At 40.3% G+C, this 14,394-nt stretch overlaps 1 protein-coding gene across 2 annotated transcripts in view; it reads right to left on the bottom strand.

The window, feature by feature from the left end:
* Window positions 1-14,394, bottom strand: part of A1cf (APOBEC1 complementation factor) — a 70,968-nt gene that overhangs the window by 17,677 nt on the left and 38,897 nt on the right. For both annotated transcript variants that reach the window (XM_013115271.3, XM_005063693.4), the window contains exons 5-7: window positions 10,537-10,775; window positions 5,141-5,305; window positions 1,371-1,468 (exon numbers count right to left, since the gene is read on the bottom strand). In XM_013115271.3, the coding sequence (XP_012970725.1) occupies window positions 1,371-1,468; window positions 5,141-5,305; window positions 10,537-10,775 (502 nt within the window). The remainder of the gene's footprint in view (window positions 1-1,370; window positions 1,469-5,140; window positions 5,306-10,536; window positions 10,776-14,394) is intronic.

Raw genomic sequence — 14,394 nt, forward strand, 5'->3', positions numbered from 1 at the left:
TCTGACACTGCATTTTTGCATCTCTTTTCCTCACATTTCTGGAGTGAATTCCTTGGCACCCATCATTTACCTGAACCTGGACTGAGAAGACTCAGTGGGCACAGTAGTCTCTGGTGCATTCTGCTCTCACCAAACTCAGATGTTCTCTGGATCTTCTCAAATTCTGCCATACAGACTTGTCTGACTATAATTTGCCTTTTGAAAGTGCATCCAATTTTCTTAGATTCTTTAGCACAGAATGTCCTCATCCATGATCTGAATGTTGATGACCAGTTTCTTCATTTGAACTTTCTACTTTTAAATGATTTCTAATAACATTGAACGTGCTACTTTGCAGAAGTGTTTATAGCCCTGTCTTAGTTCTCTAGACTCTCAGCTCTTTGTCAAGCATCTTTTTTTTTTTGGTTTTATGAGACAGGGTTTCTCTGTATTGTTTTGGAGGCTATTTTGTTTGATTAGTTTGCATTCAGAACACTACTAGCAGATCAGTGACCCATAGAAAGTTTTTTTGTGTTGATTGGATTGATGTAACATTATACAGGTTTCTATTGACAAATGAACACACGGAGTACAGAAGTTGATTTTCTCTCAGATACCACTCTTGGCAAAGAGAAGGATTCTAAGCCTCCATGTTGGAAAGATCAAATACTGAAGGCTGACTTTATTTTTTCCTGGTCAATGTCATAAATTACTGCATTATAAAGTGCAGCAGTTAGAGATAATTGGAACTTGGGGGATATGGTGGATTGAATGAGAATGCCCCCCACAAGCTCATGTGCTTTCATGCTTGGTCTCAGTGAACTGTTTGGAAGGATTGGGAGCTGTGACTTTGTTGGAGGAGGCAGGTCACTAGGAGTGGCTTTGAGGAATGAAAAGCCAATGCCAGGATCAGTGTTTCTCTCTGCCTGATGACTGCAGATCAGGATATAAAGCTCTCAGCTTCTTCCCCAGGACCACACCTGCCTGCCTGCTGCATGTTCCCTGCCATGATGATAATGAACTCACTTCTGAAACTATAAACAAGACCCCAGTTAAATGCTTTCTTTTATAAGAGTTGCCTTCCTCACAGCAACAGAACAGTAACAGGGATGAGGAAACATCTTGAAAAACTTTAATCCCCTGTTCCTAAGAACATTGAGGGCCGGTGATTTGTCCAAGTCAGAAAAAAAATGAGTTAGGATTTGCCACTTAGTCATCAGTTTGTTCTCTTTATCCTTTTCTGTTATTTTTCTTTTGTGCATCCCCAAAAGATAGCTGTCAGAGATGGGCAAAGCTGGGGTAAGCTGGTCTCCTGAGATTAGCCTTTGGTATAGCATGTCCATACCAAGCTTGCATGGAATCTGTACATATTTTCTTTTCTCCTATATTACCTTGCCATTTAAAGTTTTCATAGCTTCAACTGCATCTTCTCGGTTACTGAAATGCACAAAGGCATAGTCTCGTATCTTCTTCACTCGTTCCACGGCGCCTGTAGATACAACGACAGCAACACCATTAACAAACTCGAGACAGCGAATGTGATTAGCTTCCAAGTGTGTAAGCACCTCGTGAGGCTATTTTGTGTGTCACAGTTTAAAATTCTGTGTAGTCAGCATGAGCCTTTGTTTGCCATAAAATACTTATAATCTTATTAATTAGAAATAGTTATGAATTATGTCTTCTAATACCTAGATTATAAGACAACGAAGGGTAAGAATGGTATCTTTTTGCGTGTGATGGAATATAAAAGATAACACTCTCTAAAGGCAAAGTGTTATTAAATTGACTTGAATCCTGTTTTTGGTCATCTTATATGTGATGCATTTATACAAACTCCATTTAGTCTTTAGACCAGAGTAGACTTCCATGTACTCACATGGAAGGATCCACATGATATTGTCTGTTTCTAAAATTTATAAAAGGATAAGATATAAATGTCTGTTCTAGATATCTCAACCCACACACAAATTCCTGTACACCTGGAAAGGTGAAGATCAGACTGCTAGAAATAGTTTCTTCAGGGATGGAGAGAATGTAAATATTTTGCACATTTATTCTATTTTTAGTTGCATGCATATGTGTATATGTGTCTGTAGTTATGGGCCTGTGAGCACAGGTATCTTTTCCAAGAGCAGTGCAAGCTTTTATCACTAAAACATCTCTCCAGCCCCCCAAATGAAAACATCTTAATTGACATAGTTTTATAAATATTAGTCATTTTAATTTAGTTTATCATGTAAAAACATCCAGAAAGCAGCATACCCCATTTTTATGTGAAAGACTGCTGAGCGTGTTGATGGTAATATGTGAAAAAAAAAGTAGTTACACCAAGATGCTGGATGCTCTCTTTTAGTTGTAGTTGATGACTTGGTTTTCAAAACAAACTTTTTCTTTAGTTGTTGCTTAAGTGGAAACTTGTTTCACTACCACTTGAGCATGCTGGTTACCTTTCAACTTACACTAACCTGGGTGTCTTTTAAGCATCTAGGTTTTCTTCACTTACCCATAGTTCCCTGGGCCCTTGTGATGTCACACTATTTTCAGGAAGAAGAGGAAGAGAAGAAAATCCTCTCCCTATCAAAGTACACTTCTCTCAGACTTAAGGTCACTAAGGCATTTAGCGCTGGCATTCTACTGCATGGTCCAATGACTATGAATTACTTTCCTTTGGAACAATGGGTGGTGAATAATCTAAGTCTAACATTTAAAATATTGCAGTCATTTGCTTCTCTCTTCCCTAAGTAGTCAGCTCTTGGCTTCTTATGACAATCATTATACGAGCAAAATTATCTGGCTAGACTGGGAAAATTAAATAAAGGCACATGAGCCCACAAAGCCCAGGACGTATAATTAACTGAGCTTCTAGGTCTGTCTCTTCATTCTTTTTCTGTGGCATGGAGTGATGACAATGGCTACATTCCATGGCTTGTCTTGGTAATGAGAAGAAAGGAGTTAGCCAGGATGACCTTCATCCTTCATTCCACTCTGCTCCCCTGATCTAGCTATAGTTTTCTGAGGGGGAAAATATGTTTTCTTTAGCTACAAAAAATATCACCTCCACTTACCTCTTGCCTAGTGCCAAGGATACAAGAGTCAGTCTTTCAGTAAATACACATAGAACCAAAGTATTATCAGTCCATTTCCATATGCTCCCAGAACTCACATTAATCATGTAGCATTTATGTTGATAATGGGTATGGGTGTTCTGAAATTCTTGCTAATGTTTCAATCATTATGCCTGTTTTGGAGGAGTAATATTCAGACACCTCTGCTTATGGAAAACTTCCTTTGTGAACCTCTGAGCACAGAAAGTCAATTAGAATGTAGGGGTTTGAATAAGACAATGTCGATTTCTCCTGTCTAAGAATTAACCAGACCTAGCCATGGTTAGAGACCAAACAAGAGCCTGCATATTCATGGTTATATTGTCAAAGACTAGCTTCTGTGCAATAGCAATGGCCATATACCTCACTTTAACACACTCCTCCTTGGGGCTTGCAATCATTTCCCATGGGTAGTCGCATCAGCAAAGAACTAGGTCTGTGCTCTGAACACAGGAATTAGAAAAACAGACTCAAGGGGTAGTCCCCAACCCATTAGCATCAGCTTCACCTGGGAATTTAAGAAATACAAATGTGTAGACTTAACCAGATGGGTAAGCAACCTGTGATTTTAGCAGTCCTTAGGTGAGTCTGTTACTGCTTAACAGTTTAAGGAATCAGATTTCATAGAATGACAATCTAGACTTCATGAGAACAAAATATTGATGGGCCCGGGTTTTTGTGATGATTGTCATTTGTTTTCCAGAATGAATGAAACATACTCCATTGACTTCCAGCACTCTTCTATATGTGACTTCTCTTAAACACGACTTTTCTCTTTATTCCAAGAGTAGGATGACTTAGCTATCACTTTTCTGTAAATTCCTTCCATGCACAGCTCACATCTGTTAATTCCTCCCACAGTGCATGGCATGTTGGAGCTACTGAAGGAGCAGCAGCTGCACGAATGAATAAGTGAATGGAATGAGCACGGGTGTGGGGGTTCATAGAGCTGTTAAATCTGGGATCTTCCAGCTGCTAGCTGTGTGACTATTTAACTACTCTGGGCTCTGGTTTTTGTGTGTAGAAAATAATAGACACCATGAAGGAAACTCCATGCTAGGGTTATTATGATGAATAGATGGCATGTGATGCAAACACACCCACTCTAATTCTAGTGGATTTGTCTTTGCAGTTTCTGTATTAGTTATGGATTCACAGCTGTTGGTATGTAGCCACACCATGATACTAAATATCAGGAAAGGAAGACTTCTTGAGGCTGAAGGAAGATAAATGTTTGATAAGTCTTTAAAAGAAAAAAATGTTATCACTGCCAATTATCTGCAGAGCAAACCATAAGCCTATCCTCCTTTTATACATGTAACACTGTATTCACTTATTGTTAGAAAGGGACAATCTGAGAATGCGAAGACTGCCAGAGGCTTAACATAACAGAACCACTGCCCACACTTGTCAGAATCCTATAGAACTTGCCAGAAGCCCAAGAAATTCTCAGTTGTGGGAAGATGTTTCTATAATAAACACAGGCTGGAGTGACTGAGCATGTTCTCAGGCACACTGATGGAAATGACTGGAGATACTTTGGGCTGTTATCTGGGGTAGGTTGTTATAGCTGGCATGTGGTAGGAATGGACCTTGCATTTTGCTCAATACCTTGAAATCTACCGGACCAATATTTATCACCAAGGATGATTTGTTCCAAAATTTCAGTAGCAAAGAGGTTGGGAAACCTTGTGTTGGTGAGACATCCAGAAAGAGGCAGGTATCACTAACATAGTAAATATTTACTTAGTTCTTAGTCTGAAGGTCTGGGGACAGAGGAGCTAACTAAAGGGAGAAAAACTCACAGAGTTTGGTTTAGCAGGAGTAATATGTACTCATTAAATAACCACAGAGGTAATGTAAATCATAATATTCCTAAATACTGTAGTACCATATGTCCCTTTCTGATCCCAAAATGGAAAAATAATTGAACAATATGCAACCAATTAAGAGAAGGGACTTAATAAAAGATGTTCTCTTTAATGTTGTGGGAAATGGCCTTTGGCCCAACTGCTTTTAAAGTACACTTTGAAGAAGTAATTACATATGTGTCCTACCTGGTTTAATACTGTTGAATTCTTTTTCAATCATCTCTTCTGAGGTAGACAGCATGAGGTTCCTTACGTAAAGGATTTTCACTGAAGACATCGTGTCTTCATCAACTTCGACTTCTGGCTCTGCCCAGTCTACTGCAATAGGATGTCCCCATAACTGAATTCTTCCTATTGACAATGATCATAAGAATGATTAATTATTTAGAAATCACGACATCATCTCAGCTCACACTGATGGTCTTTTAAATTGAACAGACTGTTAAGGTCTTAAATGACTAAGACCACTAAAAAAGATTATTATTGATTTTAAGACATTCAAATAATGCAAGAGTTGGATAGAAGAGGCTTCTGTGTGACTAGTGGCTTATCATAATGATTGAATGTAAAGAGAAGTAGGATGTGGTTTGAAATGGAGAAGATGTGAGGAAGTGGTGGGCACACTGGACTCTCAGGACAGCTTTTAAAAGGAGGGGGGTAATTTTTAAGGTGAGATAATAAAAGGGAAGAACAGAGTGGATTTAGTGCCCAGACACAAAGTCTGACTCCATGAAGCATTAAGAGGTCATTGGGACAGCATCCTCAGTAGATGAACTATATTGTCTATTAGCCAGAGACCACCAATGAGATACATACAAATGCTTGGGTAAGACCAAGCATTCTTTGTTCTCTGTCACTCATACTCCATCCAGGGCTCAGACTAACTGTGTTCCTTCCACATACTCTGTCTGAACATGGGCAATTTGGGATCTCACAGATAACATACTTTTAAAAATCCTTATTCAGAGAAGACTAAGGAAAAGTTGATGATAAGAAGTTTAACTTCTCTTCAAAGAGTAGTTGTAGTTCAAGTCAGCACACATTTCTGTACTCCTACAGTGGTAACTTACTGAATGTTTCTCACTATATTGTGTGTTTCACATGAGCCTTTTAGCTCTTTCTTGTCATGACCTTGTGAAAGGAGGGGTGACACCCAGTTTTACAGCTTCAAAATGGATCACTTGACAGAGGAATTTCCCTTTATTACTTCTCTCCAACCATATTCCTGGAGGTTCCATGTTGAAGTGATGGGATAAGGATGAGAAATCAACTCAATTTCCAAATTTTATGGGAAATCTATTCCCCTCCTACCCATTCATTGATTGGGAGCAAGCTGTATCTTTCAGAGCGCACAGAATTTGACAGGGAAAGCGAATGTCCATCCTTTTATTCCTTAAAAACAAATGATGATCTTTGACATAGGTGCCAAGGGCATGCAACACAGAAAGTATCATCTTTTTAAATAAGTAGCACAGGGAGCATTGGGCATAATGGTGCTTGTGAGGCTGAGGCAAGAGGAGCTCAAGTTTGAGACCAGGCTGTGGAGAGGGGATTGGGTGGGGGGTCTGAGGGGTCTGGGGGGAGTGGGCTTGGAGGGGAGAGAGAGGGAGCTGGGACTGACATAGGAAGCAAGCTTGTTTCTAACTTAAATGTATAATAAAAACTTACAATGGCAAAAAATAAAACATGTAATGAAGCTGGGCAATGGTGGCACATGCCTTTAATCCCAGTACTTGGGAGGCAGAGGCAGGTGGATATCTGTGAGCTTGAGGCCAGCCTTGTCTATAAAGCTACACAGAGAAACCCTGTCTTGAAAAAATTGTAATTATCAAAAAAACCCCCACAAAATTAGTGGGTATCCTAATCCCCAAGTAGATACCAGGCCTTTATTCTAAGCCATATAAAAATAGTAAGCCAGGGCTGGAAAAATGACATTTGCTGCCCTTCTAGAAGGCCCGCTTTCAGTTCTCAAAACCTACAGGGTGGCTCACAGCTGTCTTCTAAGTCCAGTCGGAATGGATCCAGCACCCTCTTCCAGCCTCCACAGGCACCAGGCACTCACTCTATACACAGGTATACATGCAGGCAAGACCCCCCCCATAGACATAAAACAAATAAATAAAAAAAAGAAATACTAACTCAAATGGAATAAAGACCTACACGTCAGACCTGAAACTATAAAACTACCAGAAGATCACACAGGATAAACGCTCCTTCACATTGGTCTGAGCAATGGTTTTTCTTTTGGAAATGATTCCAAAAGGCGCTGGTAATAAAGTAAACAGAGGCAAACAGAGTCAGATGAAACTAAAAAGATCTGCCTGGCTGAGGAAACAAGGTATGAAGAGATGATGTAAGAAGACTTTTCATTAGAGGAAAAAAATTAAATAAAATAGGAAATATTAAGAGGCTACGGACACTCTCTCTGTGAGCCTTGGTCACTGGCTAGTGCACTATGGGAAAGCTGCAACACGGAAAAGATTCATCACTTTGATAGATTCATTAGTTTATAGATCTTACACAATCTTTCTCAACTCGGAAGCTAGCATCTAAATGTTGAAAGCTTCTAAAGAACTAAACCTACTCCTGTTTTGTTTCTTATTTAAGAGTATATTCAGGAACTCAGGACCCAGAAATAAACTGACAAACCCATTGGCACCTAGCAGTTGACAAAGGTGTCAAAAACATGCAGTGGGGGAAAAGAAAAAAAAAAAGAAAAGCAAGCCAGCCTTTCAGCAAGTAGTGCTAGAAAAACTGGATATCCAGAAGAATAAAATTAGATCCATACCTTTGTTTTAAAAAAATAACAACCAACCAACCAGCCAAACAAACAAAAAACTCAAAGTGGATCAAAGGACCTTAATTTGAAGCCTGAAACTGCTGGTGGAAAACATAGGGAATACTCCTCAGAAGGGACTTTCTGAACAGAGCTCCAATGGCTCAGTCACTGGCCCCAAGAATCAGCAAGGGAGAAGTTTCTGCGTGGCAGACGAAACTATCAGCAGAGCAAGAAGGCAGCCCCTGGGATGGGGATGGTAAAAATCATTTCTAGCCAAACACCAGAAAGGCGGCTAATATTCAGAATTTGTAAAGAAAACTGAAAAAAACTGAACACTCCCCAAAACTGCCAGTCAGCAAAAGTGCTAATGAACAGAGACAGTTTTCAGAAGAAAAAAAAAAAACAAAATAAGACAACAAAGAAATGACCAATAAGTACTTTTAAAAGTGCTCAATATCCCTCGTACCAGAAAAGATAGCACCGGAATAGCTAACATCAAGACATCTGACAGTGAATGCTGGCTACCATGGGGGAAGAAGAATCGTTATCCACTGCTAATGGGAATGCTAACTAGATAGTCGTAGAAGTTAGTATGGTGATTTCTCAAAAAATGTAAGAGAGAACTACAGTGTTATTCTGCTACAGCACTCCTAGGCATATATAAAAAGTACTCCATATTCTACTGGAGATATTGGCATGTTTATTACTGCTCTATTCATGATATTAAGGAACAAGAACCACCTAGATGTTCATCAATAGATGAACTGACAATGAAAGTATGATACATCTGTGCAATGGAATTTTATTCAGCTGTAAAGAAAAAGGAAATTAGGAAATTTATAGAATAATGCATGGATCTGTATGCTGTTTAGTTTGGTCAACTTGACAGAAACTACTGACACTTGAGAAGAGGATATCTCAGTTAAGAAATTGTGTTTATCACATGGCCCATGGGAATGTCTAGGGAGAATTTTCTTGATTACTAGTTGATAGGGGAGGATCTAGCTCCCTGTGGGTGGGGTGCCACCCCTGGGCATGTGGTCCTGGGTTATATAAAAAAGGTAGGTGGACATTAGCTAGCAAGCAGGCCAGTAAATAGTGTTCCTCTGAGATTTCCCGTTTCCATTTCTGCCTCTAAGTTCCTGTCTTTGATGGACTGTGTAGAACCTTTGAGCCAAATGAACCCTTTCCTCCCCCAGTTGGTTTTGGACAGTATTTTGTCACAGCAACAGAGACGCTATCTGGAAAGTATGGTATTAAATAGGGGGACCCACACTCAGAAAGACACAAACTGTGTTTTCTCTCACATGTAGATCCTAGCCTGAAATGTGTATGCAAGAGTCTGTAAATAGATGTAAATGTGGGTCGAGTTTGAAAACCTAAAGAGAGAGAGAGAGAGAGAGAGAGAGAGAGAGAGAGAGAGAGAGAGAGAGAGAGAGAGAGAGAGAGAGAGACCAAAAAGGTTACAAAAAAGTTCTGAGGAGGATGAGGAGGGCAAAGGGACACTTGTGGTGTAAAAGTAGGCAAAAGGCTAGGGGAGGGTGTGAGGGGGACCAGAGGAGATAGAGAAAAAGAAGACTGGGGGAAGGGGAACCTAATAAAACACTCTGAAAACGCCACACTGATACCTAATGCCTTGTATATTAATTTAAAAAGGTGTGTATATAGGGCTAGGACATAGCTAAGTGGTAGAATGCTGGATTCTACATAGCTCACTCAGTTCAGTCAACAAACAGCACTTTAAAGAAAAAGCACAATCAAGAAAAACTGTATAAGGGCAAAATAAATCCAGAGTTTTGTTGTTTTTCTCAATCTGGTGACTCTCATAGTTTTCATAAGAAGAGTGAACCATAATGCCATTCTAGATCAGTAGTTCTCAACCTGTGGGTTGCAACCCTCTAAGGGGCGCATATCAGACATTTACATCACAATTCATAGCAGTAGCAAAATTATAGTTAGGATATGCCAATGAAATAATTTTACGGTTGGGGGATCACTGTAGCATGAAGAACTGTATTAAAGGGTTGCAGCATTAGGAAGATTGAGAGCCACTGCTCTAGATATAATTCCATTAACAGGAATTCATGTTAGCACCTGACTGCACATTTTAGTGAATATTTTAGTGAACCAAGGACCTTTGAATATTTGCCTGCATTTGTCTGACTTAGGCAGTGTTGTCGGGTTATTAAACTCAAGAATTGATGTAGGTGCCCACTCGTGTGGATGGAGCACCTAGCAGAGGTATCTAAGAAGAATGTTTGTTTTTTCTCCAGTGCTATGGCAATGTTTTAGAAGTTGGGAAACACATTGATGGCATGCCTACCAGTTGTCCTTGGGATGGTGTACTACAGGCTGCTGCTTGCCTACATTGTGATAGGTTGAACATCTAACCAGCCTGTACATTTAATCTACATGCCACTATATCCGTGATGAATTCGTTTAATCTTTTTTCCCTTTTTAAATTTTTACTTTCTTTTTTCTGTTAATTTTTTTCAGATTTGTTTAATCTTACCAAGATTATTCACTGAGTATTCTCTGTAGGATGACTACTGATCAAAGTTCTCCTGATGTACTGGTGTGTAACTTTCCAAAGCACATTTGGGAAAACTTTAGGGAACTAAGACAACTGTGAGAAAAATGAGCAAGATGAAGGGCTTTAAAGGCAGCCTAGCAAGGAAGCTCAAATACTGCACGTGGAGGACAGCCGTCTGCACGGAGCACTGGAGGACAGTGGTCTGCACGGAGCACTGGAGGACAGTGGTCTGCACGGAGCACAGCACAGCTAGCTCAGAGGGATGCTCACCTGGCAGCAGCCTCCTCCTAGCCATGGCGGCTGCGCGGTGACTCTCATATTCCACAAAGGCAAATCCCCGGTTTTTGGTTTTATCTGCCGCGCTTGGGTAGACGATGACGTCAACGACCCCTTCTGTGACCTTTTTCATCTCTGATAAGATTTCTTCTCTCTTTTTGGTTTTGGGGATTCCTCCCACAAACAATCGGCAGTTGTCCACACTGGCACAGACTCCTAGCAGACGCCCATTCCTATGAGGAAAAAGGGAGTTTTCGTAGGTGAGAATGCCCGTGTAATGGAGGGTGGTGGCAGAGGTTACGAATGAGTACCACTTTCAAAGACTGTTTTCTTTAGAGGTCTGAGGATGTTTCAAAACAGACTAACACCCTTGCTTGCCCCCTTCTTTTCTGGTGGCTTGAAACCGGGACCTTCCAGTGCCTCATAGATTTAGACACTGACCTGCAAACGCAATTCTGACCTCTGAACTTTTAAAGAAAGATGGGATGTGGGTTCACCATTCTCACCATTTCCCAATATCCCAGTTCCAAGGCTGCTATACTAGGCCCTGTTCCTCACTTCTACTTACCCTGTGCCACTGGGGTTTGCCACGCCTCATGATTCATGTATATTGTCACCTGACTGAGAAGCTGTTCTGATATGATTACTATTAACCCCCACCCCCGATAAAAACAAAATTGAAAAGAACCAGCAAGATAGTTCAGTGGGTAAAGGTGCATGTTAATAAGCCTGTTGATCTGAATTCGATCTCTGGACTCAATGGTGGCAGGCTAGAACAAATTTCCATAAGCTGTCCTTTGACCTCCACACTCAGGGTACACACACACACACACACACACACACACACACACACACATACACACACACACACAGTAAATAAAATAGAAATAGTGTCTTGTCTGTAACAGATGATTTTCCTATGTTAGCTTAGTTGTCCCATACAAAAGAGCCTGAAGGATGAGCAACATAGTTGTGACTTCTGTTTTAGAGACAATGGACTCGAGATTCCAAGAAATGAAGTGATTTGGTTAAGAGTATTATTGATTGTGAGAGGTAAAATTGGCCCTTGGGCCTCTCTTTATTCTACTTTGTGGCATTGCCTATTAGTAAGATAGAGGGAGGGTACCTTCGCTGGCATGGATAGCTGACTAAAGACTAAACAGTGCTCCTCTGAAATAAACCCTCAAAACAGAAGTGAGGCCCAAGCCATGGGTATGAAGATGGTCACCATCAATTAAAGCATCCAAACTGTAAATGAGCAGTGTCTCCCAGCATAGGCATGTTCTGAGGGAGCTTTGGTGAGATGATACTTTCTTGTGCCTGGACATTGCCTTATTGAGCACCATAGTACATTATCCCTGGCTTTTTAAAACTACTTTTCTAGTTTTATGTGTATGAGTATTTTGCCCACACCTATGTGTGTGTATCAGAAGAGGGTTTTGGATCTCCTGGGACTGGTGTTTCAGACAGTTGTTAACCACCATATGGGTGCTGGGATCTAAATCAGATCTTCAACAAGAGCAGCAGTGCTCCAAACTGCTGAACCATCTCTAAGACCCTGACCCCTGGCATTTGATCCCTCAGTGATGATGAAAAATTGCCAAGTCATCCAAAAATGTCTTCTCCTTTCTAAGTGTCTTTTGAGGGTGGACATTGTTGCTTCTGACTGAGAACCTATAGTAAAGGGAAGATGGGCTTTCATGCTCAAGGATTCTTTGCAGCCATTAACAATAACAACATGGAAATGTGTTTGACAGTTATGAAGCACTCTACATCACACTGCTCAGTTTTTTAAAAATAAAGAATATAAGAATAAATATGTGGTACCATTCTGTTTAAAAATATGTAGAAAATCTGGAAAGACAATCAAGTATCAACATAACATCTTAAGCACCAGGGTTATGGATGAATTTTTTATTTTCAAGACAGGGGTTCTCTGTATAACAGCTCTGACTGTCCTGGAACTTGCTTTGTAGACCAGGCTAGCCTTGAACTCACTGAGATCTGCCTGCCTCTGCCTCCTTAGTTCTGGGATTAAAGACATGCACCACTATGCCCAGTGTGGATGAATAGTTTTAACTTTTATATTATTTGTTGTTTTGATGTTTTCTATGTGTTAAATATTAGGCTGTGGGTTTATAAGTAACTCGAATTACTGAAAACAGTGGGGTATCCTTAACAAAAACCCCTTATTTGTCATGAGGGAAAGGTCTTCTCTAGGCAAGTGGGAGACCAGCCTGCTTTTCTTGGAACCAGTGACTCTTGATTGTCAGGGGTCACCGTCTGGCTATTGCTTATCCTTTGCAGACAAGCCAAGGGCAGGAGTCAGAACCAACAAACCCATCTCACTCTGCCCATATTTCCCACAGAATGTGGTGTCTTGGGCAGGAATGGGGTTCATAAAATCATATTACTTTTTTAAATTTTATTATTCCATTCTATTTTGTTTAAGCAGAAGCTCAGGTTAATCCCAAACTCACTATATAACCAACTATGACCTTGAACTTCCAATTCTTCTGCCTCTATTACTCAAGTGCTGGGATTGCAATTGTATACCACCATACTGGTTTCTGTGGTCCCTGGATTAAAATTCAGGCTTTGTGCATGCTGGGTGGGCTCTAGCAAATGAGTGACATCTTTAACCCTAGTTATGTGTATTTTAAATTTTATTTAAGAAAGCATAAATACATCTCTCACTTATTTAGAGATCATATTTTTGATGGTTTGTGGGCTGTTCTGGTATCAGTTGCTAACAGGAGGAGTCTAGAATGTTTAAACTGTGTGACTGGCCAACATCCTTTCCCAGAATTGCCTGAAGACAAAATGCAATTTCTCACAAGCTTAGGACATGACTTTAATGTCTCCAGGAGCCAGGCATTCAGAGGATGCTCCGTGAATATTTGATGGGGAGGAAGATGATGTGATAACCGTGGATCTTTTCTGGGTAATAGCCTCATTCATCCCCTGAGAAACAGTGGCTGACAGCAGAGTATAGGTTCTTGTTCCTTTCTGGAAGAAAGGTTTTCTCTCCAGCAGACTGATGAAGGCAGAGTGGAGGTTGTGAAGTAAGCTCGAGGTCTCTTCCTGACTAGTTCATGTTGACTTTATCCTACCTCCTAATTTGTAAAGGTTCTCTGTTCCTTTACCTCGCTTCTGGCTTCCAGTCGGGGATTGGCCTGTGATCCTGGCCACGTTCCCTTTCCAAATTCTTTATCATATTTCTTTCTGCCCCACTTTCCACTACTGCAATTGCCAGTTATCTTACAGAGCACCTGGTCCTTTGAGGTGCATAGATTTAAGTACCTTATCTTAGTTTATTTTTATGACATCCTGTGAGTTTTATAGAAAAGACAGTGAGATTCAAGAGGAGACTGTTAATGAACAGTCATCCCAGTAGTGTGATGATATTTATTTTTCAAACCGTCTCTATTTTTAGTAGTATTGGCTGGCCCCAGTGGGTAGCCATGGGTTGAATAGATACCCCAAGCTATCAGTCTCCTACACAACCAATTCCATGTGCATTTCAACTCAAAAGGCACTTTGGGCTAGCCCTTACTGATATTATGTCCATATTTCACAGAAGACCAACGGACAGGAATCTTGCCATCCCTGAAATCATGTAACTAGGACATGAATTCTGTTTGAGGGGCTACCTTAATCTAGCTGAACTATTTTTTAAATGGTACAGCTTTTAATTTGTTTTAAAAATGTTTGCTTATTTAGCTTTATGTGTATGTGTGAGTACCTGCATGTATGTATGTGTCATATTTGTGCTTGATGCATATGAGGCCACAAGACAAAGTCAGATCCCCTGGATTTGGAGTTGCAGGCATTTGTTATTCTCCATATAAG

This window comes from Mesocricetus auratus, unplaced genomic scaffold (assembly GCF_017639785.1).
Source record: "Mesocricetus auratus isolate SY011 unplaced genomic scaffold, BCM_Maur_2.0 Super-Scaffold_4256, whole genome shotgun sequence".
Taxonomy (NCBI): Eukaryota; Metazoa; Chordata; class Mammalia; order Rodentia; family Cricetidae; genus Mesocricetus; species Mesocricetus auratus.